At 37.0% G+C, this 26,858-nt stretch overlaps 1 protein-coding gene across 22 annotated transcripts in view; it reads right to left on the bottom strand.

Moving 5' to 3' along the window:
• ADAMTS6 (ADAM metallopeptidase with thrombospondin type 1 motif 6) overlaps positions 1-26,858 on the bottom strand; it is a 279,491-nt gene that overhangs the window by 83,353 nt on the left and 169,280 nt on the right. For 16 of the 22 annotated variants that reach the window (XR_015148908.1, XR_015148909.1, XR_015148911.1 and 13 more), the window contains 2 exons: positions 21,184-21,329; positions 19,013-19,076 (listed from right to left, as the gene is read on the bottom strand). Coding sequence is in view for 13 of the 22 variants with exons in the window: in XM_086361952.1 (XP_086218078.1) it covers positions 19,013-19,076; positions 21,184-21,329 (210 nt within the window). In the remaining 9 variants the exon portion in view is untranslated. Of the gene's footprint in view, positions 1-19,012; positions 19,077-21,170; positions 21,330-26,858 lie in introns of all 22 variants that reach the window. The other 6 variants (XM_086361953.1, XM_086361962.1, XM_086361963.1 and 3 more) reach the window with 2 other exon arrangements.

Raw genomic sequence — 26,858 nt, forward strand, 5'->3', positions numbered from 1 at the left:
ATTCTGGCATTTGCTTTACTGTTTTACAACCAGTATTCCAACTGAAGTGTCTGAATTGTAATCTTAGCCACGGAAGAAATAACTGAAGTAATTAAAACAAAGTTAAGAGTGAGACAGTTCCCATATAACTTCACATTCAGATGCATGTCACAGTCCACTTTGCAATCAATCCGTTAGGCGTCTCCTTATAAACAGGCATAAAAACTAGGTGAAGACACTAAAACACAAAATCCTTTTTGGTAACAGTATTTGAGGTCCAGCTGCCACAACTACTCCCAGCTCTTTCTTTTAAGAAATCAAGAGGCAGGTTTGTAACATGACATTCAGCACTATTAATTGTGGTTTGGATCCCAACTACTATAGCTGTTTACTGTCTAGTCCTGACAAAAACCATATTTTGAGATGTGGAATGAACTGGGCAAAATCCTAGGCCTCAAGTCTAAACACCTTTAAATCAAGGAATTTGGACTTATTAAGATTTACATTTAACCTATTAACATCACGGAAAATAAAATACTAAATTTTCAAAACACGTACATGTGTTGGTTGTTAGAGAAGAGAAGGATGTTGAGAGAGTGAAGAGAGGATTATTTGTTTTTAAAAGATTGGAATGCTTTTTCTACCTAAGGTTTTTAGAGAATAAATCTTGCCAATCTAGCTAGGTCTAGATTCCAAATTCCACATTATTTAGGGCCATCCTAAAGTTCACAAAGAATTAAAAATATAACTTCTCATAGTGTTGAGGAAATATGACCTTATTTGACTTATCTTTTAGAGTTCTGTACTAGTAGCATCTAAAAAGCCAAGTATATATTGCTTTTGAAACAGGGATGGAGAAAATATTTCCCTTAAACATGACAGAACAAAACAAGTCATTAGATGAAATTCTCAACTGTGAACAAATATGTTAGTTACATTCTGAGAGATGATTTTGAGGACATTTTACTACCCTCCCTTAGATCTCTACATTTATTTGATACAGTTTCCTGAGATCAGTACATTGCAAATGTCCTTTAAATCAAGTGCAAAAATAATAAGGCTACAATGTGCAAACATGTGCAAGGTCATCATTACTTGCTATATGCGAAGAGTTGACTCATTGGAAAAGACCCTGATGCAGGGAGGGATTGGGGGCAGGAGGAGAAGGGGATGACAGAGGATGAGATGGCTGGATGGCATCACCGACTCGATGGACATGGGTTTGGGTGGACTCTGGGAGTTGGTGATGGACAGGGAGGCCTGGCGTGCTGAGGTTCATGGGGTCGCAAAGAATCGGACACCACTGAGCGACTGAACTGAACTGAACTAAGGTTTGAATTTCTATCATATCAAGTTTAAAGCCTAAGATTCTGAAAATAGTGGCAGCAAGTCTACATTCTGTTATGAGCCTTGCATTTTAAGATATTTTCTGCACATTAAAATATGACACTGCAATGCTAAATCCAATGGTTTTACTTATCAAATTATCCTTCATATTTGCCCTTTAAAAAAATGAAAAAGAACTATTCACATAGGCTATGTAATGCATCACACTAGAAAGATATGCTTCCACCATCTTTTGTTTCATGATGTGCTAATTTTTGGAATAAAGAAATGCTTCTCATTACAAGACATTTTCAGGAAACCCCAGAAAATGACCAAGGTTATCAGTGGCTTTGTATGCAGCAAGACTAGTTTTAAAAAAAATATCCTCAATTTTAAAAAACACAAGTAATTTGAAATACAAGTTTTCACACAATATTTAAGTATTTGCAAAGCACCAACCACCTAAAACTTCATCCAGGCATGTCTTTCAATCTATTTGGAGTAAAATACAAAAATTGAAAAACCACAATCCTATCTGAGGCAATAAGTATATGACAGCACATTATAAGTTGTCTACAGGTGTTATATATAGGTGAAAGATCGACGTGTCAAATGAATCAGGGAAATATTTGTTGAGGAAGAAAATCTTGAGTGTATCACAAGAATTATAATAAAAGTGTCATACATACTTATTCTTTATAACATTATAAAATATTAAAATATTATAGGAATTGAGCTGGTTAAGAAAGAAAACAGACTTCTATTAAGAATGAAGCCAGGACTTCTCTGTTGTCCAATGGCTAAGACTCCATGCTCCCAATGCAGGGGGGCCAGGTTCAGGGAACTAGATCTCATACGCTGCAATAAAAGATCCTGTGTGCCACAACTGAGACCGACCCAGCATGACCAAATAAATAAATAAAATAAAAATAAATATTAAAAAAAAAGAATTAAGCCAAGTAAAGACATGGGGAAAGAAAAGAAAAGGTCAATTTTGGGAATAGTTGGATAAAGGTCATCCTGGATGAAAGCAAGGAACTGTATAGAAGCATACAAGTTAACATTTCATAGATAAAAATTGGTTAAAAAAAAAAAGCCCTGAAATAAACAAAGTTCAGGGACACTCACTTCAAAAAACAAAACAAAACAAAACAAAAATCCTATTCTTGACCATCTTGTAATTATTATCCTAAACAGCAGAGAAGTAAAAAGTCCAAAAGAAGAATATTAGTTTAATGACATACTTGGATAACATTTTATTAGATTTCTGACCTATTCTTTTCTTGTGATAACCACTCCCAAGGTCAGCATAATAAAAATATTAGCAATAACAACACATACTTACGTTTTTCTAAGCATTCAGTAAGTACCTATTCCATGGCACACTGTTCAGAGGTCTTTAGATCTATTATAAGCTCTCTCACCACTCTTGAGGTAGTTATAATTAATAATCCCAATTTACAACTGAATAAATTATATGTTATTAGTCTGTTTAGTAATAGTTTCAATGAGCAAAGATACTTCCTTCATCTGAGTGGGGACTTCCACTGGACTCTGTAAATGCTACAATAACAACATAGGTTTTTAGCTCTGTTGCTGCTGTTAAGTTGCTTTAGTCATGTCCAACTCTGTGCGACCCCACAGACAGCAGCCCACCAGGCTCCCCCGTCCCTGGGATTCTCCAGGCAAGAATACTGGAGTGGGTTGTCATTTCCTCCTCCAGGGAATCTTCCTGACCCAGGGACTGAACTCACATCTCTTCTCTTGCATTGGCAGGCAGGTTCTTTACCACCAGCACCACTTGGGGAGCCTATATAATAAGCTGTTACAACTACTCAAATGTGCCATTACACTTATTAAAGAAGACAGACCATATGTAAATGATAGGGCTGTGTTCCACTAAAATCTTATTTACAAAAAGAGGCGATGGTTTAAATTTGACCCAGCAGGCACAATTTGCCAACCCCTGATTCAGGATGTTATCATATAGATACATCTGTATGTCAGCATTGTGCAGAAGAACCAAACTCACCTATTAATTTTTGAGTCAACACAGAATCATACACTTTAAAGAACTGATGTCAGATTATAATATAATTTGCATAAAATGCTTAAACTTCCTGTACAATTATCCCCATAAGGGTCATACACTATGTATAACCTACAGAAAGATACATAAAATACTCTTCAGATGACCACAATTATTATCCAGTTCTTTCTTTCAGCCAAAATCTGTTTTCCCATAATCCATTGATCTTGCGCCTTTCTTCTGAACAAATCTAATCCCTAATGGAAAGGTATCTGGACCTTGATGGCTTTCTTATGGGGACATAATAAATTATCATTAGTACTTTTAAAACCAGGCACCAAGAACTGACCTTAAGGGTCTTTTTTTATATTCAGCAAATATATAAAAAAATATTTTATGTATCACATATGATCTAGGCTCTGGAGATAATACAATACACAAAACAGATTAGGTCCCTGCTTTCATGGAGCTTACTGTAGTCAGTTGGAGATGAGAAAGAAGAAAAATAATGCAGGGTACTAAGATGGTAGTTAGGTGGAGGTTGGGGGAAGTTGTTTTAAATGGTAGACTAAGAAAAATCGTCCCTGATAAGGTGGCACTGAAGCAGAGTTAAAAAATTGAGGACATGACTTATGTACATATCTTTAAAAGAGTGTTCCAGGAAACATTAAATGCAAAGGGTCTGAGGCAGGAATCTGTTTGGGAAATTCACAAAATAACATGGAAGATGGAAGGTCTCATAAATTGGAAACTGCAGCAGACTTGGGGACTTGATTCCATACCTTTCTGTTTCTAGAATATATCAGCTAGTGTTATATTTTAATTTAACTTTTTCCTTCAGTGGATGCTCTGAATCTGTGTTGATTAGAAATAAGCTTATGAGAAGTTGTATATTCTGGCTGCAAAGAATGAGAAAGATCAAAGAGTAATTTCTTAAGGAAAAATTCCATAAAATATATTTTTGTTTTGTTTAAGAATAGTGACGAGTTTAGGGAGCGATGTTTTTTAAATTACTTAAGTATAATAAATGCTGACACTATGTCAAAACTGTAACAGGAAATAGGCATAGGCAACACATTTTTTATGTAAAGCTTGACAGGTTTTCAGCTTCTTAGTGTTAACACTAATCAAGCATCCTCTCCTTCTAAAAAGCAACCAGCAGGGCCCCACATAAATCTAGAAAGCAACACTGCAGGTCTCGGTATCTTTTGATCTTCAGTTCAGTTCAGTTCAGTTTAGTCACTCAGTCGTGTCTGACTCTTTGCGACCCCATGAATCGCAGCACGCCAGGCCTCCCTGTCCATCACCAACGCCCAGAGTTCACTCAAACTCATGTCCATCAAGTCAGTGATGCCATCCAGCCATCTCATCCTCTGTCATCCCCTTCTCCTCCTGCCCTCAATCCCTCCCAACATCAGAGTCTTTTCCAATGAGTGAACTCTTCACAAGAGGTGGCCAAAGTACTGGAGTTTCAGCTTTAGCATCATTTCTTCCAAAGAAATCCCAGGGCTGATCTCCTTTAGAATGGACTGGTTGGATTTCCTTGCAGTCCAAGGGACTCTCAAGAGTCTTCTCCAACACCACAGTTCAAAAGCATCAATTCTTCGGCGCTCAGCCTTCTTCACAGTCCAACTCTCACACCCATACATGACCACTGGAAAAACCAAAGCCTTGACTAGACGGACCTTTGTTGGCAAAGTAATGTCTTTTGATCTTAGTATTTTCAAATATACAAAAAAACTTAATATTAGCATCTTTTTCATCACTTTTTTTTTTTAGAGAAATGTGTATGTTAGCACATTCTATGGACTATCTTAGGCTTCCAATCATGTTGACAGATTGCAAGAATCTCCCTTCACAATACTTTTTATTGGTAGATAAATCTAAAAAAAGAAAAAGACTAATTCATTGGGGCATAAAATTGCTACAAAAAGAAATCTCAGCTTTCGCTGACAAACTGTCCTGGGGTTTTTCTATTACTAGAGTTGAAATCTTCATTTTATTTCAAAAAATAAGGTGACCTTGGAAAGTCCTGGGATCTCTTTGTGCCTTCTTTTTTTCATTTGCAAAATACACCCCAAATGCCCTTACCTTCAAGAGCAATACATCCCAATATGTTTGCAAATGAGGAAAATTCTGCAAATACTGAATTAAGTTTCTTGTTGTTGTTCAATCACTCGTGTCTGACTCTTTGTGACCCCATGGACAGCAGCACGCCAGGCTTCCCTGTCCTTCACCATCTCCCGGAGTTTGCTCAAACTCATGTCCATTGAGTCAGTGATGCCATCCAACCGTCTCATGCTCTGTTGCCCTCTTCTCTTGCCCTCAGTCTTTTCCAGCACCAGGGTCTTTTCCAATGAGTTGGCTCTTTGCATCAGGTGGCCAGAGTACTGGAGCTTCAGCTTCAGCATCAGCCCTTCCAGTGAATATTCAGGACTGATTTCCTTTAGGATTGACTGACTTGCTGTCCAAGGGACTCTCAAGAGTCTTCTCCAGCATCACAGTTCGAAGGCATAAATTATTTGGCGCTCAGCCTTCCAGCTCTCACATCTATACATGATTACTGGAAAAACCACAGCTTTGACTATACAGACCTTTGTCAGCAAAGTGATATCTTTGTTTTTTAATACACTGTCTAGGTTTGTCATAACTTTTCTTCCAAGAAGCAAGTGTCTTTTATTTTCATGGCTCCATTCAGCAGCTGCAGTGATTTTGGAGCCCACGAAAATATGATCTGTCACTGTTTCCACTTTTTTCCCCACCTATTTGCCATGAAGTGATGGGACTGGATGCCATGATTTTGAACACAGAGTTTTAAGCCAGCTTTTCCACTCTCCTCTTTCACCCTCAACAAGAGACTCTTTACTTCCTCTGTCTTATGGGTCATAAAGAGTGAGAAGCAAGCTGAGAATAAAAACTTGGTCCTCTCCCCCCACTTTTCCCTTTCCTCTTTTTTTTCCTAAAAGAAATGGGAAGGCTAGGAAGACAGGAGGATTCCTACAGCCTCAGGAAAAACAGCAAAATGAGCATTTTGTTGGCCTTTTCTCTTTTCTACCCTCTGTTTTTTCTTTCTTTCTTACATGCATCCCAAATGCACTCGTATTTCTTCACTATTACACTAGACCAACTTTATACATTGCCCAAATTTAATGTTCTTTCTCTCCACGATAGAAACATATTTTTAGCCACTTAATACCCTATTATTTGAAGAAGCAGAAGTGGAGGTTGGATTCTGACCCTTGCTTTGCTTAGCAAGGCATGTACTTGACATGGGATTGTGAAAAGGGACATATTTTGTTCATTCACCCAGACAGGTGTCATATACATAAAGATACCACATGCCTCTCTTATAAGTTCCAAACAAAATTACTGATTTCTTAATTATCTGAAACTGTTTTATTATCTCATTAAAAAATTCACAAAGGCATTTCCAAGGTTAAATTTAGTGTTCAATATATGTAATGAATCATTTCAACCCCAGTTGTTTCTTTAATTGGAGGCTAATTACTTTACAATATTGTGGTGGTTTTTGCCATACATTCACATGAATCAGCCATGGGTGTACATGTGTTCCCCACCCTGAACCTCCCTTCCACCTCCCTCCCCATCCCATCCCTCTGGGTCATCCCAGTGCACCAGCCCTGAGCACCCTGTCTCATGCATCGAACCTGGACTGGCGATCTGTTTCACATATGGTAATATACATGTTTCAATGCTATTCTCTCAAATCATCCCACCCTCGCCTTCTCCCTCAGAGTCCAAAAGTCTCTTCTTTACATCTGTGTCTCTTTCGCTGTCTCGCATATAGGGTCATCATTGCCATCTTTCTAAATTCCATATATATGCGTTAATATACTGTACTGGTGTTTTTCTTTCTGACTTACTTCGCTCTGTATAATAGGCTCCAGTTTCATCCACCTCATTAAAACTGATTCAAATGCATTATTTTTAATAGCTGAGTAATATTCCATTGTGTGGAATATTACACAGCTTTCTTATCCATTCATCTGCCGATGGACATCTATGTTGCTTCCATGTCCTGGCTATTGTAAAAAGTGCTGCGAGGAACACTGGAATATCAATCTCAGTTTAAATGTAAACTTCTCATCTTTTCTCTCCCAAATAGTTCCTAGTTTTATGGGAGCAATTTCGCTATACTTTTACTTTTGAAGAAACAAAAGTCTGATAATCCTACATTGTCTAGAAAAATTTAAATCTCAATCTCATGTTTGATATTATAGTCTCTTATACAAGTTTTCAAAATTAAAGCTGTTTTTCTATGCCTTGTATAGCCTGTATTTTATTTAAATGTTTTCTATCCATAGCATGACCCTTTTCTCTGCTGCTTCTGCTGCTGCTAAGTCGCATCAGTCGTGTCCGACTCTGTGCGACCCCATAGATGGCAGCCCACCAGGCTCCCCCATCCCTGGGATTCTCCAGGCAAGAACACTGGAGTGGGTTGCCATTTCCTTCTCCAATGCATGAAAGTGAAAAGTGAAAGTGAAGTTGCTCAGTTGTGTCCGACTCCTAGTGACTCCATGGACTGCAGCGCACCAGGCTCCTCTGTCCATGGGATTTTCCAGGCAAGAGTACTAGAGTAGGGTGCCATTGCCTTCTCCAGGCCCTTTTCTCTAAGCCTTTAAAAATGTTAAGAATCAAATTTTTACTGTGTGATTTTAGAAATGTCTCTTTAAAGAACAAAATAAGCACGTTTTTTTCTATGCTTAAAGCTAGTCTTTATTTCTCAAAACAAGATAACAATATAAAATTCATACTAACCTAAAGGTTAATGGCACTGCTTCTTCTATTTTTTGGCATCTTATATATATATATATATAGACACATACATACATACGTATACATGAAAGTAAACTTTTATAAGTGTATTGAAGTGTACTTATAAGAATAATGTGGTTGATACATATTTGCTTTCTAATTATAACTTGGGACACAGTTACAACACTGTTAGTTAATAGATCAACTCTGTACTTTGTCATCACTTACCCCATACCTTTCCCTGGGGGTAAGGTCTGTAGTTTCATAATTTTCTCAGCTATCTGGTTCTGCTGCAGGTTAAGGTTAGACTGGCAGTAAGACAATGTCAAAGGTGACTAAACTCAGAGCTTACTTTGCCACACCCACCTCCCAAAGGCTCCATCTTTTTTAAGAAGGTTAGAGCAGCATCCGGAAATTCTATGCCTTATTGAATCCTTTCCACGGCACTAGCCTATTGCTAAGCTTTAGTTCCTCATTTAAAAATATTAAAAAAACAAACAAACAAGGCACTTTTCTAGGCAGTTTAGTGGTTAAGACTGTGCTTCCAATGCAGGGGGCACAGGTTCCCTGGTTGGTGGAACTAAGATCCCACATGCCACCCAGCAAGGTCAGAAAAACAAAACAAAACAAAAAACCAACCCTGTCTTTCCCTTTATAAAAGTGATTTGAAGATTTAATGAGTACTTTTTAAAATATACAAAAGTACTTTGTAATCTCTAAAGCATAAATGTATACGGTAATAGCTGCACTGATTGAGTACAGATTAAGTACTAGGAATAGCACTAGATGTTTTAAAGTGTTTGTGCTCAGTTGCACATGACTCTTTGGAACCCCATGGACTGCAGCCTGCCAGGCTGTTCTATCCATGGAATTTTCCAGGTGAGAATAATGGAGTGGGTTGCTATTTTCTACTCCAGGGGATATTCACAACCCAGGGACCAAACTGTCTTCTCCTGTGTCTCCTGCATTGGCCGGTGGATTCTTTACCACTGAGCCACCTGGAAAGCCTAATTAAAGTGTTACTTCTTTTAATTCTCAAACAGACCTGCAAGTTTGATATACTCTATTTATACAGGTGTTCCTTCAAAATTTAGTGATGTTAGGTATCTTGCCAGGGTAAAATAGCAGCAACCAGGATTAAATTTAAGTCAATTCTTCTTTCACTATAGTCTTATCTCTGAATATAGGCTATACTTTTCCTGTGTATCACCAAGGCAATAACACCATTTAACTGACCTTAAGCAATGAATGGAAGTAAAGAACTGCAGACAGCATGCACCTCTAGCAAAGCTTACTGAAAAAAATACCCATGTACTACATAACCTATGCTTAAATTTTAGAACAGACCACAGGTGAACTGGAAAATCCTTTGTCTCCATAATTTTTTATAGTTTTGATGCATAAAATAAAGGAGGAAATGAGATGCTTAAGATGTAAAATAATATGATTTCATCCTAACCAAGGTGGAGCTTAGGTTTTTCACCAGAAGTTCTATCCTAGTCACATTTTCAAAGCAGACAGGCAAATCACAAATAGTATGGAAAGAAAAACTTAAGGATTTTCTGGAAAATAGCTAACAATACCAGAATGCTCTTTTTAGAAATGTAGAAAAGTTCTTTGTATTGTAGCTAATATTTCCTCTTTAGGCTTTGATATAAAGTTTGGCTTATAACCTTAATGTAGGTATATTTTTTACCCATGACAAAAATCAAGTTTGAGTATTTAACACACTGATGTATAAATTCTTCTACTTAAAATACTATGTACACCAATTTTTACCCTCTTAGAACATTTTACATAATAGTTTTAAGTGACTGCAGTGAAAAGTTTCTCAGGAAAGCAGAAATGCCTGCATAACTCAATATTCTTTTATGCCAATCAAAAGGAGATTTCATACACAAAATAAAGTATTTTTTGAGCAGTACTTGAGTAAACACTTTTAGAAGACTGAGTATATATCTGGATCTTTATTTCTCATAATGGCACTACTGGATAATCATGTTAGCTCCTACCTGTGCTCATTTATAAACACTGTCAAGGACCTTATCAATCATTTAAGTTCAAAGAGGGCAACTGTCCTCAACCAACGAACCCTCAGCATCACAGCTTCAATAAAGCTCTGCTCTCCAAACCCAAGTTCCATAAGACCACGTCTATTAGATTAGTTTATGATTGCAAATATTCTCTTGAAGTTCCTGTTTAATGATGAGACCAAACTTCATCTAATTATCTTGCCTTTAATAGATGCCTTCTAGGGCTTCCCTTGTGGCTCAGCTGGTAAAGAATCCGCCTGCAATGTGGGAGACCTGGGTTCAATCCCTTAGTTTCTCAGTAGCTTCAAGCCAAGAAGCATATTCATTGTTCCTGCCACAGCTCTTGTCTTTACCTGCTATTCTGTCCTAGAAACCATGATGTGAATATCATAGAAAGAATCCTTGTCTAGAAGCCAGAGGTTCCTAATACAGGGAACATACTACACGTCTAATACACCCTGATGCAGACAGCCAGCCTCAGAGTCTATTGTGTGATAGCTTTGGCCTGTAGGCTGGTCATGCTGCTGCTGAGAGTGGTCAGACCAATTTTACAGCTCGCTTTATTTAAAAATCTTACAGACTGAGATTCTCTGTCTGAGGCAATTTATAAGTTGCCTCTTTCAAGAAACATGAGAGAAGTAAAAGACCTACACAAAATAAACACAAGAAAATTAACAAAATCGTAATAAGCTCATACATATCAATAATTATCTTAAATATAAATGGATTAAAAGTACCAACAAAAGACATAGGCTGGCTGGGTGGATGAAACATGTGCATGTATGTACTTCCACTTACCACATCACTCTACTTAAACCCCCAAATTGTATGTAATCATTTTACACTGTTAGGTTAATCATGTTTCCATTATAGCTTGCAACTGTAATTATCTTTTCTGTCTGACTATTGATTGTGAAAACTGATAAACGTCTTTTACTACTGTGATTATTTAACTATTATCCACTTAATAACATTGTATTATGATTGGTCAACAGAAAATAATATAATTCTATATCACTAAAACTACCATTTAATAGGAAAACTGGTAATCACTTTTTAAAAATCCTGATGCATATCAGAATTATCTTGAAATTTTTGAAAAATACAAATGTCCAGGTATTGCTTTTTTTCTCCAGAGTTCCAGATGCGTTTCTAATGAGCATCCATGTTTAAAAACAACTGGACTATATGAGGATTTTATCTAGTTTGTTTCACTCATTCTATTTCATATTCAGTACTCTCCTTTCATTTAGTTTATGTTTTCCAATTTTTGTATCTTTTTTTGTTGTTCTTTCTCAAGCCTTCATCAAGAGTAGTAGAAAAGCTTTTGTACACACACATATATATAAATAGTATGTATAATATGATATATATATATTAGAAAACCTATGAACTTTTGCCTAGCTAAAAAATTTATAACATTTTGATTCCACTTGTTTGACTTAGTATGAAAAGAATGCTTAATTTCTAATTTATATTCACTCATAAGTTTGATACAGTTTCATGTATTCTGGCATCTAATATTACTGTTAAAGGACGAGAAAGTTTACTATCTTAGTGATCTTTAAAAGAAAATTTGAATGAGGCTGGAAACTTCTAATCCAGTTCTAAGAATATAAAGAAATACTGTTGTAAAAAAAAAAAACAACCAGGAAATTAATGTCATACAGTATTATTAACTAACGTGCAAATTTTGTTTCAATTTCACAAAATGTTATGGTAGTGGCCATTATTTGTTTTCATACTTTATTCAAGATTCCATGTTGTATTTAGTTGCATTAAGCAGCTTCAGCTGCATGCAACAAATTCTGGTAAATTCTCTTCTCATTTTTATTCCATTACAAATATTTTCTAATATTCCTTGCTATATTAATAGATTCTTAGACATACTCATCATTTAAAAGTGAACATTTAATTTTTTTAAATACATGGGGCTTTTAAGGTATCTTTGATATTAATTTCTCCCTTAAATGTTTTCTTCTCTGCAACCACCATCTGTGTTTTTTCAGTCTTCTAACTTTATTGTGGCTTTCAATGGCTAAGTCAAAGATCTCTCTTGTTAAATGTCACATTACACTTGAAAATATGTGGGTTATTTTCAAATATCTTTTGATATTGACTTCTAACATACTTCTACAGTGATAAGAGAACAGATTCTGTATGATTTCAATACCTTTAGACAATGAAATTTTTGCACCTTGTTTTATGTCCCTGGATGTGTTCCAATGTCTCCTAGTTTAGTGTCTATGGGAACCTGAATATAACTTGTATCCTACTGTTGCAAGAAAATTATATAAATCTTAATTATGTTGAATTGGTTCATGATGTTTTTAAGGTCTACTATGCCCTTCCACTTTTCTGTATTATTCATCTTATTAATTTTTGAGAGTTTGATATTGAAACTCCAACTAAAAAAGTCTTAATTTATCTACTTAAAAAATAAGTTTGATATATAGTAGAAATATACACAACCTTGTTCTAAATTTTCCAAGTCTCTTATAAATGTGTTATCATACTTTCATAGTTTCATTTGCTATTCAGCTGTATAAAATCAAAATGTATTTTGACTTCAGTAATGTACTTTGCTGTATTTCTTAGTGGCACAAAATAAATCACTTATGAACTAATTTGTGTTGTAGAAACAAGGCTGTAAAAACACAGACTATAATACAAGCTTATAGCATAGTTTTTCTAGATTTCTATTGAACAAATGGAAATTAAAATTATCCTACAAGTCAACTCACCACTGAGGAGTGGTGAGTACAGAAAATATGGTTAAAATAATAGGTCTAGTATGTAGAAAGTGCTCAATAAATGTTAGCAGCAGCTATAACTATTACTACTACTGTTGCTGCTGGTACTACTGGTATTGCTATTGGTACAAGTCCTGTTACTGCTGCTACTACTTTTGTTGCTGAAAGATAGAAACTAAACGAGCTCTAATGCAGAATCTGAGGTATACTCAACATCTATCAGTCCCTACTTTTTTTGCTTGCTTGTTGTTCAGTCACCAAGTCATGTCTGGCTCCTTGAGACCCCATGGACTGCAGCATGCCAAGCTTCCCTGTCCTTCACCATCTCCCAGAGTTTGCCCAGGTTCATATTCATTGAATTGGTGATGCCATCCAACCATCTCGTCCTCTGTTGTCCTCTTCTCTTTCTGTCTTCAGTCTTTTGCAGCATCAGGGTCTTTTCTGATGAGTCAGCTCTTTGGATCAGATGGCCAAAGTATTGGAGCTTCAGCTTCACATCAATCCTTCTAATGCATGTTCAGGGTTGATTTCCTTTAAGCTTGACTGGTTTGATCTCTTGCTATTGAAGGGATTCTCAAGACTCTTCTCCAGCACCACAGTTTGAAAGCATCAATTCTTTGGCATTCAACCTTCTTTATGGTCCAACTCTCTTATCTGTACATGACTACTGGAAAGACCATTATTGTTTAGTCGCTAAGTCGTGTCTAACTCTTTTGCGATTCCAGGAACTGTACCCCTCCAGGCTCCTCTGCCCATGGGATTTCCCAGGCAAGTATAGTGCCATTTCCTTCTCCAGGAGATCTTCCCGAATCAGGGATCAAACTTGAGTTTCCTGCTTGGCAGACAGATTCTTTACCACTAAGCCACCAAGGAAAGACCATAGCCTTGAGTATATGGACTTTTGTTGGCAAAGTGATGCCTTTACTTTTTGATACACTGTCTAGGTTTGTCAGAGTTTTCCTTCCAAGAAGCCACCATCTTCTAAGTTCATGGCTACAGTCACCATCCACAGTGATTTTAGAGCCCAAGAAGAGGAAATCTGTCACTGCTTCCACCTTTTCTCCTTCTATTTGCCATGAAGTGATGGGACTGGATGCCAGGATCTTAGTTTTTTTAATATTGAGTTTTAAGCCAGCTTTTTCACTCCTCTCTTTCACCATCATCAAGAGGCTCTTTAGTTCCTCTTCACTTTCTGCCATTAAAGTGGTATCATCTGCATATCTGAGGTTGTTGATATTTTTCCTGGCAATTTTGACTCCAGCTTGTAACTCAACCAGCCTGGCATTCAGCATAAGGTGCTCTGCATATAAGTTAAATAGACAGGATGACAATATGCAGCTTTGTTGTACTCCTTTCTCAATTTTGAACCAGTCAGTCATTCCATGTTTGGTTCTAACTGTTGTTCTTGACCCACATACAGGTTTCTCAGGAGACAAGTAAGATGGTCTCGTAGTATCATCTCTTAAAGAGTTTTCACAGTTTGTTATGGTCCACACAGTCAAAGGCTTTAGTGTAGTCAATGAAGAAGAAGCAGATGTTTTTCTGGAATTCCCTTTCTCTATGATCCTGTGAATGTTTGTTATTTGATCTCTGGCTCCTGTCTCTTTTCTAAACAGAATTCTAATTTTTTCTCAGGAATCTACTTCTCAGAGAAGATGACTCTAACCCCATTTTAAGGACTTATCTGGATTAGCTGAAACCAGTATGGTAATATCGTTCCTTTTGCTTGTGACTGGGTTAAGGGTGGGCATGTGGCGTCTTGACCAACAAAACATGAAGGAAGTCTGCTGAAGAAGCAGGGAAGAAGCTTTGGTAAAAACTTGTCGTATACTTAAGACAGACACATGGGAGTACTTTATCTGTTCTCTTCCTCTGAATATTGTCAGGGAAAAGTACCTTAGTTGTTCCGTTGCTCCCTTTTTGATGCTTTTCAGTTTCCTTTAAAAAAATATGACCTTAGGATATTTTCCTTACTATCTGGTCAGCTCTTTGCTGATTTTAAAATGTTAAAAAAAAATCTTATTCAGCAATCTAAAAAAATTTTTCTGTCACAGTAATGTCATTACCAAAAACAGAAGTTTCACATTTGTTTCTAAAATGAACTAAGATTGATTTGATTAAAGAATTTTATACATACTATTTATAGTCTTTTTTATTGTTTTTTTTTAATATTATATTTACAATGCTTTAGCTATAGAGCAAAGTGACTCAGTTATATCTATCTGTATATATACTTCAGATTCTTTTTCATTATAGGTTATTACAAGATATTGAATATAATCTTCTGTTCTATACAGTAGGTCCTTCAAAACAAAAATAGACTCAACAGACATAGAAAAAAAAACTTAAGGTTAGCAAAAGAAGAAGGGAGAAGGATAAATTAGAAATTTGGGAATAACAAATACAATCTTCTTTATAATAATTAGTTTTCTACTGCAAAGCTAGACTAGCTTTGTGCTGTCCAATACAGCTGTCACTAGCCACATGTGGCTATTTAAATTAAATTAATTAAACTTAAAGATTCTGTTCTTCTGTTGCACTAGATGAATTTCAAGTGCTCAACAGCTAATTTGACTATGCATTGGACAGTGCATATATAGAATATTTCCATCATTGAGGAACATTCTCTTGGACAGTGCTGGGCTAGATTATGTGTCTAGAAAGTTTAAATTTTCATGTATTAGATTAAATTGTAAAAGGCTCCAGCTTGTACAATTTATGCTCAGATAGCTTTATTAACTTGGATAGCATGAAAATAAATTTTGGTGTGGTAATTTAATTGTCTCAAATTCTGAACTAGTAGAGACAAGGTTAATTAAAAAACATTATTTGCATATCCATGATATATATATATATATATATATGTGTGTGAGTGTGTTTGTTAAATATATTTCCTTAACATTTGCTGAAAGCTGAACCAGAAGACAAAGATACTAAAAGAAATGTCAAGTGACCAATAGTAAGCTTTATAAAAAATCTGAGCATATAAAATATGGGTAAAATGAAACAAGCTTGGCATGTGTGTCTGGTGTGTCTTTATCTGTTTTTTTATTACCTACCATACATTATTCATATTATATAGCACTTGTGTTATTAGGCCCAAAATGTGGGCCCACCTCTACAACTATATAACAGAAATAGATGGGGATTGAGAGGTGGGTTTGGCTTTCACACTCCTACCTAACACAGTCTAATATACAGTAGGACTCCTTTCTTCTCACGCATAAAACCTCTATTTCCTGAGATTTATGTTATTCATCCAAATCACTATTTGGTTTCATCATTGATTTTTACTAACCTCATGATGACCATTTCCTGTCATTGGTTAAAGAGCTTCATACCTACTTCACAGTTTCACTATATGCTCCAAGTCCTAATGTCACCCACATAGAAGACTCCCCAAACTCCCTACCCTTAACAGTCCTTGAACTCCTTGACCTCCATTCAACATTGAGCATGCACTCTCATGACCACACTCTAGATCTGACCTCAATGAGAACAGTCTCACTTCTCACATCTTAAATTCAAATATTAATACATTCCATTCTTGGATCCCCTGACTTCCTATCTCTTTTACCCTGTTTATCCTGCAACCCTGGTTCTTTAATTTTTATGGATTTTTCAAAGTTAGCTATCTAATTTTCTCCTTGCTCGCCCTCTTTATAGGCTCCATTGTCATTCCCTAGTGTACCGTGCATGGCTCACCAGTATCCTCAAATTTTCTTGATTTGTTTGCTGTTATGTTGTAGTCTCACCTTTCTCTAACCCATTTTCATCTAAAGCATAAATCTGAGACTGAATTTTAACCTGCACTTAATTTTATTTGTGCCTAGAAAGCTCTCAATGTCTCTCCCTTCTTTTCTTTTCCAGTTTGCCCTTCAGGTATTTAGCTTCCTATAGGAAGAAATCCTTAACTCCCTAATTAGGCTATATGCCAATTCCACATGTTTTTATAGTGTTCCATACTTATTCTATCATATCACTTGTCACCCTGCCTTGTGATTTTCTGTGACTTCCTAAGAAATGATAAAATCCTTGAAGGCATAGACTCTCTCACTCTAGCACTGTCTGATAAAAGTAGGCACTCAATTACTTGTTAATTAATGCTGGAAATTTAATACAATCATTGTAATTGAAGCTACATCTAATTATTAAGTTGAAGCTACATGTATTATTAAAAATAAATTAATAGAACTAAATATCATAAGCTATAAATAAGAGTGTGTTAGCAACAATATGAGGAGAAATAGAGTAGGGTAAGGAAGATTAGGAATCCCAGGGTTGTAGGGAGAAGGGAGGGTTGCAATTTTAAATTCAGTATTCAGATTAGGCCTCACTGAGAAGATGATCAGTTGAGTAAAGGTGAGGTAAGGGAGTTGGTGATGTAGATATCTGGGTTGGAAGAGTATAAAAGGCAAAGAGAACAGCCAGTGCAAAAGCCCTCAGGTGGGAGCATGCCTGGCATATACAAGGAGGGAGACCGTGTGCCTGCAGCAGGGTGAATAAAGAGGAAAACAGTAAAAGATGAGTTCAGAGAAGTAACAGAAGGCCAGACTGTGCAGGCCTTGCAGACTTCTGTATGAGTTTGGATTTAAGTAAAACAGAGAGCCACTGAAAAGTGTTGAGTAAAATACACTGAAACTCTGCCTCTTATATTGAGCACTGTAGGGAGCAAGAGTAATATCAGGAAACTCACTGAAAAAGCTATTTAGAATAATCCAGGGAAAGATAGGGGACAACTTCCCTGATGGTTCAGCGGTAAAGAATCCACTTGCAATGCAGGAGACACAGGAAACACAGAAGAGCATATGAATGAGGAATAGTGTGGGAATGTGGGTAATAGTCTCATGATATGATAACAAATTAAAAGCTGTGGTTTTTAGATGGGAGAAAGGAAGGAGTAATAAGATATAATGTCTGGGTATGGACTTCCCTGGTGGCACAGTGGGAAAGAATCCACCTGCAATGCAGGAGATGCAACAGACGCAGGTTCGATCCCTGGGTGGGGAAGATCCTCTGGAGCAGGAAATGGAAACCCACTCCCGTTTTCTTGCCTGGAGAATCCCATGGACAGAGGAGCCTAGTGGGCTACAGTCCATAGGGTCACAGAGAGTTGGACACGACCGAGCAATTAACACACACTAATAAGATATAACGGAGAAGACAATGGCACCCCACTCCAGTACTCTTGCCTGGAAAATCCCATGGACGGAGGAGCCTGGTAGGCTGTAGTTCATGGGGTCGCTAAGAGTCGGACATGACTGAGCGACTTCACTTTCACTTTTCACTTTCCTGCATTGGAGAAGGAAATGGCAACCCACTCCAGTGTTCTTGCCTGGAGAATCCCAGGGACGGGGGAGCCTGGTGGGCTGCCGTCTATGGGGTCTCACAGAGTTGGACACGACTAAAGTGACTTAGCAGTAGCAGTAGCAATAAGATATAAAGAAGACAGTCAATTCACTTCCAGGCCCATTCATTCATGGGCTAGGGGAGAAAACACAAGTCCTTAACTTTAGAGGCCTGCAAAGGAAGCAGTATCTTCAGAGGAAAGCCAGTTTCCATTAGAACAATAAGGTAAAAGGAAAGAAAATTCAGAGACTTCAAGATATAAGGGATTGTGCCGATGATGAATCACGAGTTTCTGGGGGCATAGAAGAGTTTCAGTGGTTGGGAAGGGATAGGAAACAGCAGGGATATGCAAAGATTTATGGAATTGAATGGAAAGATATGAGGAATGATGTGGAAGTCTGGGACTTCTTGAAGTGGCAAACATAAAATGGAATAAAGGCCATAATAAGATTAATCCTTCTTTCTTGAACTCAAGAAAGATAATGGTGGCAAGGTTGTGAGTAATGACGGGCTAGGAAGTTCAGGGTGTGTGTGTCTCTATCTTGATTCCTTTTCAGGACAGCATATTTGTTCCTAGTGCTGGAGCTTCCTCTGACTCTTGTCGATGGAATTGATGGACCTGAAAGGCTGGTTCCATCCAATTTCAAAAATTCATGTGACCCTCACACACATGGATTTCTGATCAAACTAGCTCACAGTTTAAAAAGTTTCCCTGCTCTAGGGGAAATGTAAGCTAACTTTTCATAGCAGAATTTGGTTTTACTTACATCTGTGTTGCAGGAGCGATACCGTTTCCTTTCCCCAAGGCAATATTTTCCACCTCCTGAAGGTCTGAAAACACATTTTGTTTAACACGTGAATATACTATATCCAACCACATAAAGAGTACATAAATTGTTTGATGAAAACATATTGACATTTAAGAAAATAAAAGATTTGTCATTTTATTAGTTATTAAAATAATAATCATGGTGATAGCAATCATGATTATGGCTGTTAAAAATTAAGACAATTTACTATGAATAATTTTATAAGGCTATTAATTGTGATGATACATACATTCTTAAGAAAATGTGATTAAATCAATGTACTTTCTAATTAACATAGTAAACAGGTATTCAGTTCAACACAATGAGTTTAAAAATCATTTATAATGAAAAGCCATTTTAATCATATTCAACAAAACACATAATCTGACACTGTATGTTTATCAAGTAGGAAGTGGAAAGTTTGTTTTTATAGACTAGAAATAAGGAGAAGACACTAAATAACTTTCTGGAAATAGCTTCAGTTCAGAGTATATAATGCAGAAATAAATTTCTATCTCATTTCAAATATTACATAAAGTTTAAAAGAATTAAATCTAAACATCAGATAGGCTTGTATTATATAGATACTTTACAGTACATTCAATTAGGGCGTTAAATACTTGTTTTACATAAATTAATTTCTGGAGTATTTAACATTAGAGAAAGTCATATGCTATTATTTTGGCATGTAATATTTGAATGGAAAAAACTAACTTGTTGTTTCAAAAGTGGTCCAAGTCATTCTCTTAAGTATTTTGGTATATTATTTATTACCATAGGGTTTTACACTTTTGGTTATTAAATTACAGTAGCTTGGAGCTGAACTTAATTATTCTGTACTTGTTTTAAAAAGATCAAGTCTCAAGTATAATTTTGGTTCACTGGTAACTATTATCAATTTATTACATTATCAATTATCTCATTGATATTAATTACAAATGAGATAATTAGAGTTACACTTTGAATATATTTTGAATGCCAGTGAATGCTGACTTCAAACAAGGGAAAAAAATGGCCCAGCCTGAGCCAGGATGGGAGAAATGGGTTGGTCAGAGAAAAACAAGGCAGTGGGAATAGTGGTGGCACTGCTGTTTATGAGTGGGTGACAGTGAGCTCTGTTTAACAGAATGAAAAAACAGAAGTAATACAAAGGGAAACAATTTCAAACTGAAAAAGAAGAAAAAAGAAGACACATTTAGAGGGAGGAACCAAAGACAGGGTTACCAAGTTAAAATAGGAAAAAATTAAAATAGACCATTTTTTTACCCCAGCAGGGGGAAAAAGCAGAGGTGATATTGTAACATCATTTTGCACCAAATAATTGTCAAGAAAGAAGGTCCTTAACCTGAGTTCTAGACAAAAATGGGAGCACTTGACATGAAGCAGCTAAGGAGCAGTTTAGTCTCTGGTAGGACACAAAAGACCAAGTAGAGAAATCATCCACCTGTAATGGGCACTGGTGGGAGGGAGAAGCAATACAGCTTAGCAAGGAATAAGGATGGGCTGGCTTTATGCCAGGAGGACTCTGGCTAGAGAAAGAGTGGTGGGAGAGGAGCAGTCTGACCTGCATAAAACAGTCATGAGGAGAAAAGTGGTGGCAGTTCCGGAAGATGATTAATGGGGGCATGTGAATGGAAACTATTTTAACACATGGGCAGTATTCTTTTCATTGTGATTTGTGATGCGAATCAAGGCATTTCAACCCTTGAAGTGCTCTCATTGGTCTTTTTAATACTAATGTAGCAGTAATAATTTTATGTGACATGTGAAAAGACCTTAGGTTTCCTGGGAATAATGGTAATGTAGCTAAGACCAGACCTGGTTTCATCCATAATTCAGTAGTTTTTGGAGGAGGAAATCTATCTGATTATTACTAGATGAAAAGTCTGGCTGTACCTGGGATAGATACACAATGCTTTTCTTTTCTTTTTAGTTACGTAGTAAGGTGAAAAGAAGAAAAAGAAAGTCTGTCTAACAAGGCTCCTCCACTTTCCTGTGCCTATTGCTTGTTCTGAAGAAAGCACTTGGCTCACTGGAGAAACGTTTTTACAGATAACATGTGAAACCACAGCTTTGAATCATTTCCAACTGTGTCTTTTTGTTGGCTCCGGCTTACTTTAGCTACTTACGCTGGACTGTCACAGTGTCTTAGGGATGAGGAGACGCCTCCCCCGCAGGTCCTGCTGCACTCTCCCCATAGTGACCAGGGACCCCAGCCCCCATCTATGCTCTGGGGCCAAGTGCCAAAAGGAACACAATCTCCCTGATAACACCACTGCAAGATTTCACAGAAAACACAGAATTAGCTTTTAGGCAGACAGGGCTACCAGGATAGAAATAAAAATACATAAGGGTCAGGCAATGACCAATTACAGGCATTAGCATTCTCCCCATAGATAACAGACTGAGAGTTCTTTAACTGTGTTTAGACATTAGTAAAGGTGCATGTGATTTGCAAATTAGCTAAGCAATGATTTATAAATCTCTAACAAATACCAGGCGTCTAAAAAACTTGACTTTACTTCTTTTTTTCCTTCTTTCTCCTCCTCCAGACTTTTGGTGTTTTCTCATTATAGAGACCTCAAAAGCCTTTTTTAGATATTTTAGTATTATAACATTTTTTTCTTTATATTCCACTATTATTAGACTCATGGAATGATAACGCAATATGGAAAGTTCCCCAGTAAGGAATTTTTATGATGGTAATTGCTTTCTCTTAAAAAAAAAAAAAAAGGCCGATTGAGGCTACAATAGTAAAAGAATGTGTTGTGGCATTTCATCTACATGAGTACTGCAGACATAATAAAAGTAATGCCAAGACACTAGGGACAGGGTACAAAAAAACCCTTATATACACTGACTAGCCATGTGTATAGCCCTTACATGAACATGTGTATTGGAATTCTTCTCAGCTTTACTCTCTGCAATAAACCACACATACTGCACATAAGTAGAAAGCCAGGAATAATTTATCGAGATGCAGACATCACATAATCAGCTCATAACTCTAACGTGATAAATCTTATTTGCAGAATATGGTAAAAATGAAAGCCGTTTTTAAAAAAGCCAAGCACTACGCAAGGCTTTTATTAGCGCATTTTTCTGAGTTATCAAAATTTGATGAACCACGATGATGCCTGGAGAAGGAAATGGCAACCCACTCCAGTATTCTTGCCTAGAGAATCCCATGGACAGAGGAGCCTGGTGGGCTACTGTTCATCGGGTCACAAAGAGTTGGACACGACTAAGTGACTAAGCAGCATGCTGATGTTATGAAAGTTCTTTGTTTATATGATGAATAACAATAGTGAACATTATCAGAGTTGAGTAACTGTCAGCAATGTTAGATTGTTAAATAAAAATTCAACTTTATATTAAAATGTAAAGGGTTTATGACGTCATATTTTAAAAGTAATCAATTTATTATATTAATTCTATATATCCAGAATTATTTCACTTTCACCATTTGTACTGCTATCACTCTAGACCAAACTGGCAAATGGAATAGCTTGTTACCTGGGCCCCCTGCCTTACTTTGTTCTATCTATCAGAGAGCTCTTTTAAAACATACTGTGGTATCATGTTACTGTTTTCCTCAAAAGACTGTAATGGTTTCCTCTTCCCCTAAGGTCAACAGTGACCTTTGTGACCTAGCCCCTGCCTCTCTCTCCAGCCTCATTCTCTTTCTGGTACAGAATGCTTCAGACACACACTAGATTTCTTTCTGTTCCGCAATACACTAAACTTGTTCTCTGCTCAGGGTACTTGGATTTGCTGGTCCTCCTAGAAATACTCTTCTGATTCCTTCTATTGTAGTCTTCTCATCATTTGGTCTCAGATCAAATGTCATTCAAAGAGGGGGGCCATCTTTCCTTGACCACTCTTATTATGAAGTGGCTGTACCTCACTATCCCTGTCGCCCTCCCCTCCTCCTACTCCAGCATGTACAGAGATTACATCTTCCTGTTTTAGTCCCCTTTACCACTCATTTAAATTACCCATGGCAGAAGATGAGATGGGTTAGACAGCATCACTGATTCAATGGACATGAACTTGAGCAAAATCCGGGAGACAGTGAAGGACAGGGAAGCGTGGCATGCTACAGTCCATGGAGTTGCAAAGAGTCAGACACGACTTAGCCACTAACAGCAATAACTTATTTTTCAAAATATTTTTTTTATTACTTTTATTGTTTCCTCTCTTTGGTATACAAAAGCCTTAAGAGCCTCATGTGGCTATTCAAATTTAAATTAATTAAAATTGAAAATTCAGTTCCTGAGACCCCTTCTAGGACTCCATAGCCACATGTGTCTAGTGGCTATGATACTTGACAGAGTGGATACAGAACATTCCTATCATCACAAAATGTTCTAACTGAAAATGCTGAATGTCTAGAATAGTGCCCAGTGGATATTTAACAAAACATTGTTGAATGAATACATTAGTTAAATTATTGAATTCTGTGTCCCATTTTGGTTACTATATGTTAAGAAGGAACTGGAGATACTGGAGAGTAAAGAAAGTCAAATTCATCTTTGCGTCTTTGGTAGTTGGCATTCAGAGAATGTTTCAGTAATTGTAATAACATAAAGACTTTTTAAGAAAACTGCAAAGGAATTATCATTTGTCCGCAAAAAATTAGGCAAGAGGAAGTTAAAATTTGGTTGACTATGTAAGGCCAAACATTCTGATCCTAAATTGAATAAATGTTAAAGTAGTGCCTTAAAAAAGATAAAAGAGTTTTGGGCAATTAAAAGGTATTATGAAGAGAAAAAAACCATCTGTCTAAAATGATGAAGCAGAGGTAGTTGGCTGAACCGATAATACAGTACCGACTCTGGAAGCAGGGCTGCTAATTATGTACATGTGAGAGGGAGAATGTTCAAGGTGCCAGCATATGATTTACCTAAGTGATCTTGAAGACCAACCAGTTGGTATAATGGTATATCAATTGTGTCAGATCTTCATCTATATAAAAATCATATATATAAAAAGAACATCTATATAAAAAGAACAGTGAACCAAATATCCTCTGGTTTTACATTTTTGGTATTACAAATGTTATTGCAAGTAGCTACATGTAAGAATATTTATGCACCATCTATTTTCCTATGAGAGTAACTGAGTAATGTAGTATTAACCAGCAATTACTGTTCTTCCCCCCCGCAGTTTGGAAGGACTGATGCTGAAGCTGAAACCCCAATATTTTGGCCACCTGATGTGAATAACTTGACTCATTTGAAAAGACCTTGATGCTGGGACTGATTGAAGATGGGAGGAGAAGGGGACGAAAGAGGATGAGATGGGTGGATGACATCACCGACTCAATAGACATGAGCTTGAGTAAGCTCCGGGAGTTCGTGATGGACAGGGAAGTCTGGCGTACTGCAGTCCATGGGGTCACAAAGAGTCAGACATGACAGAGTGACTGAACTGACTGAACACTTAAAAATTCCAAATATTAAAATTTGCGTATTTTTTAAGTCAGAAACTTAGCATTACTGATTTCAAATAAGAATAAAATTTGATTTTACATTTATCTTATATAATCACAGAGCTGCACTTAAAGCTCAAAGAGATTTTAGAATTTATGTGGTCTAAGCACTTCGTTTTTTTATATGAGGCAACTAGATCTTAAGAAGGCTGACTTGCCCAAGATCACTTACTGAGAAAAAAGGATTTGCTGTCCAAATACATATAAAAAATGTAGGGAAAAATCAATTGGAAGTGTAGGACTATATATCCGAAGACATTAAAGAATATGCTAATATATTTTATTGAACTGTTTTTACTACATAAAATACAAAATAACAGTAGAGATTTTTTAAAAATTCAATTAGCTGCAAGTATATATATATATACATATACATGTTTTTTCATACCTCCTTGAATATCCTTATAATTAGTACAGGAAAACATTCCACTTTGTGCATTTTTTAGGGCATGAAATTGTGAAGGCCACAAAACACTGAAAGATGTAGGTTCTAAAGTATTAAATAATACTGTTTTACATGTTTTTTAGATGCACACAAAATACAGCACGGGGAAAGAAATCACATAAATTCTCCTGTTTTCCTCTTAAAATGTACACTTAAGGTACAAGATAAATACAAATATTCAGTTTGTAAAATGTTGCTCAGTTCTTACCATTAATTAATATATACACAGCAGTATTCTGTAAGTGTTTTGCTAAAACCCTTTATCATGAAAATTCATGCTATTGATTATATCTATTCTACAGAGTCATAACATAATAGACAATTATATCATAAAGTTAAATAACATAAATTAATGGGCAAAGAATGAAGAATTCATAATAATAATGTAAGTATCAGCCATTTAGCAGTTGACAAGAGACTAGTGTCTAGTTTAATAATTAATTAACAACTTAGTCTTCAGTCAGTGTGTTGATTTTAGTCGCTCAGTCATGTCAGATTCTTTGCTACCCCATGGACTGTAGCCCACCAGTCTCCTCTGTCCATGGGGATTCTCCATGGCAAGAATACTGGAGTGGGTTGCCATGCCCTCCTCCAGGGGATCTCCAGGGGATCAATCCCAGGGATTGAACCCACGTCTCCTGCATTGCAGGTGCATTCTTTACCATCTGAGCCACCAGGGAAGCCCAAGAATACTGGGGTGGGTAGTCTATCCCTTCACCAGGGAAAATTCCTGACCCAGAAATACCACCAGGGTCTCCTGCATTGCAGGAGGATTCTTTAACAGCTAAGCTACCAGGGAAGCCCAGCTACCAAGGAAGCTCAAAGTTGCTCAGTCATGTCCGATTCTTTGTGACCCCATGGAATTCTCCAGGCCTGAATTACTGGAGTGAATAGCTATTCCCTTCTCCCGCGAATCTTCCCAACTGAGGGATCGAACCCAGGTCTCCCACATTGCAGGCAGATTCTTTACTTTCTGATCCCACCAGGGAAGCCCAAACATTTTCTTGGCTCATCTGTCCATGGGGATTCTCCAGGTAAGAATACTGGAGTGGGTTGCCATGCCTCCTCCAGGGGATCTTCTCAACACAGGGATCAAACCCAGGTCTCTCATATTGCAGGCGGATTCTTTACCATCTGAGCCACCAGGGAAGCCCACCACGGAAGTCTGTGTGTAGCCTGTTACAAATTTCAGTTCTCATTTTAGCAACATCCTTCTTTGGTCCAAAGCAAGTCCTTTGTTTCTTTTCTTTAGTTTCCCTAACTACAAAGTGGGGTCTAATTCAAGTTTTTGATTATAATATGGTTTGGATTAGGATGACTACAGAAAGGGCTTCCCTGGTGGCTCAGAGATTAAAGCGTCTGCCTGCAATGCGGGAGACCTGGGTTCGATCCCTGGGCTGGGAAGATCCCCTGGAGAAGGAAATGGCAACCCACTCCAGTATTCTTGCCTGGAGAATCCCATGGACGGAGGAGCCTGGTGGGCTACAGTCCACGGGGTCGCAAAGAGTCAGACACGACTGAGCGACTTCACTCACTCACTCACAGAAATTAGTTCTATACAGACATACCTTCAAAGAAGTTAAAAATCTATCAAATGACTTGTTTAACTTTGCTCTCTGGCAAAATGTTCTTTTGTGCATGTTTACTTTCCTCTCAACCTTGTGTTTATAGGAAAGGATCTCTGGAATTTTTGCTACCTCTCCTTCTGGTAGTATTATGTATCTTAATGTAGTACATGATTTTAAGAGAAGAAACTCATTTAACTTAATAAGTTTTTTAAGAAACCTATAAGGAACTTCACGTGGATCAAGTTATTTGAGCTAATTTTCTAGATGATGATATTAATCAACCTGTACTAAGATTAA

The sequence above is a fragment of the Bos grunniens genome, chromosome 20 (assembly GCF_055505025.1).
Source record: "Bos grunniens cultivar Pamir isolate PY7600 chromosome 20, Bosgru_T2T1.0, whole genome shotgun sequence".
NCBI classification, from domain to species: domain Eukaryota; kingdom Metazoa; phylum Chordata; class Mammalia; order Artiodactyla; family Bovidae; genus Bos; species Bos grunniens.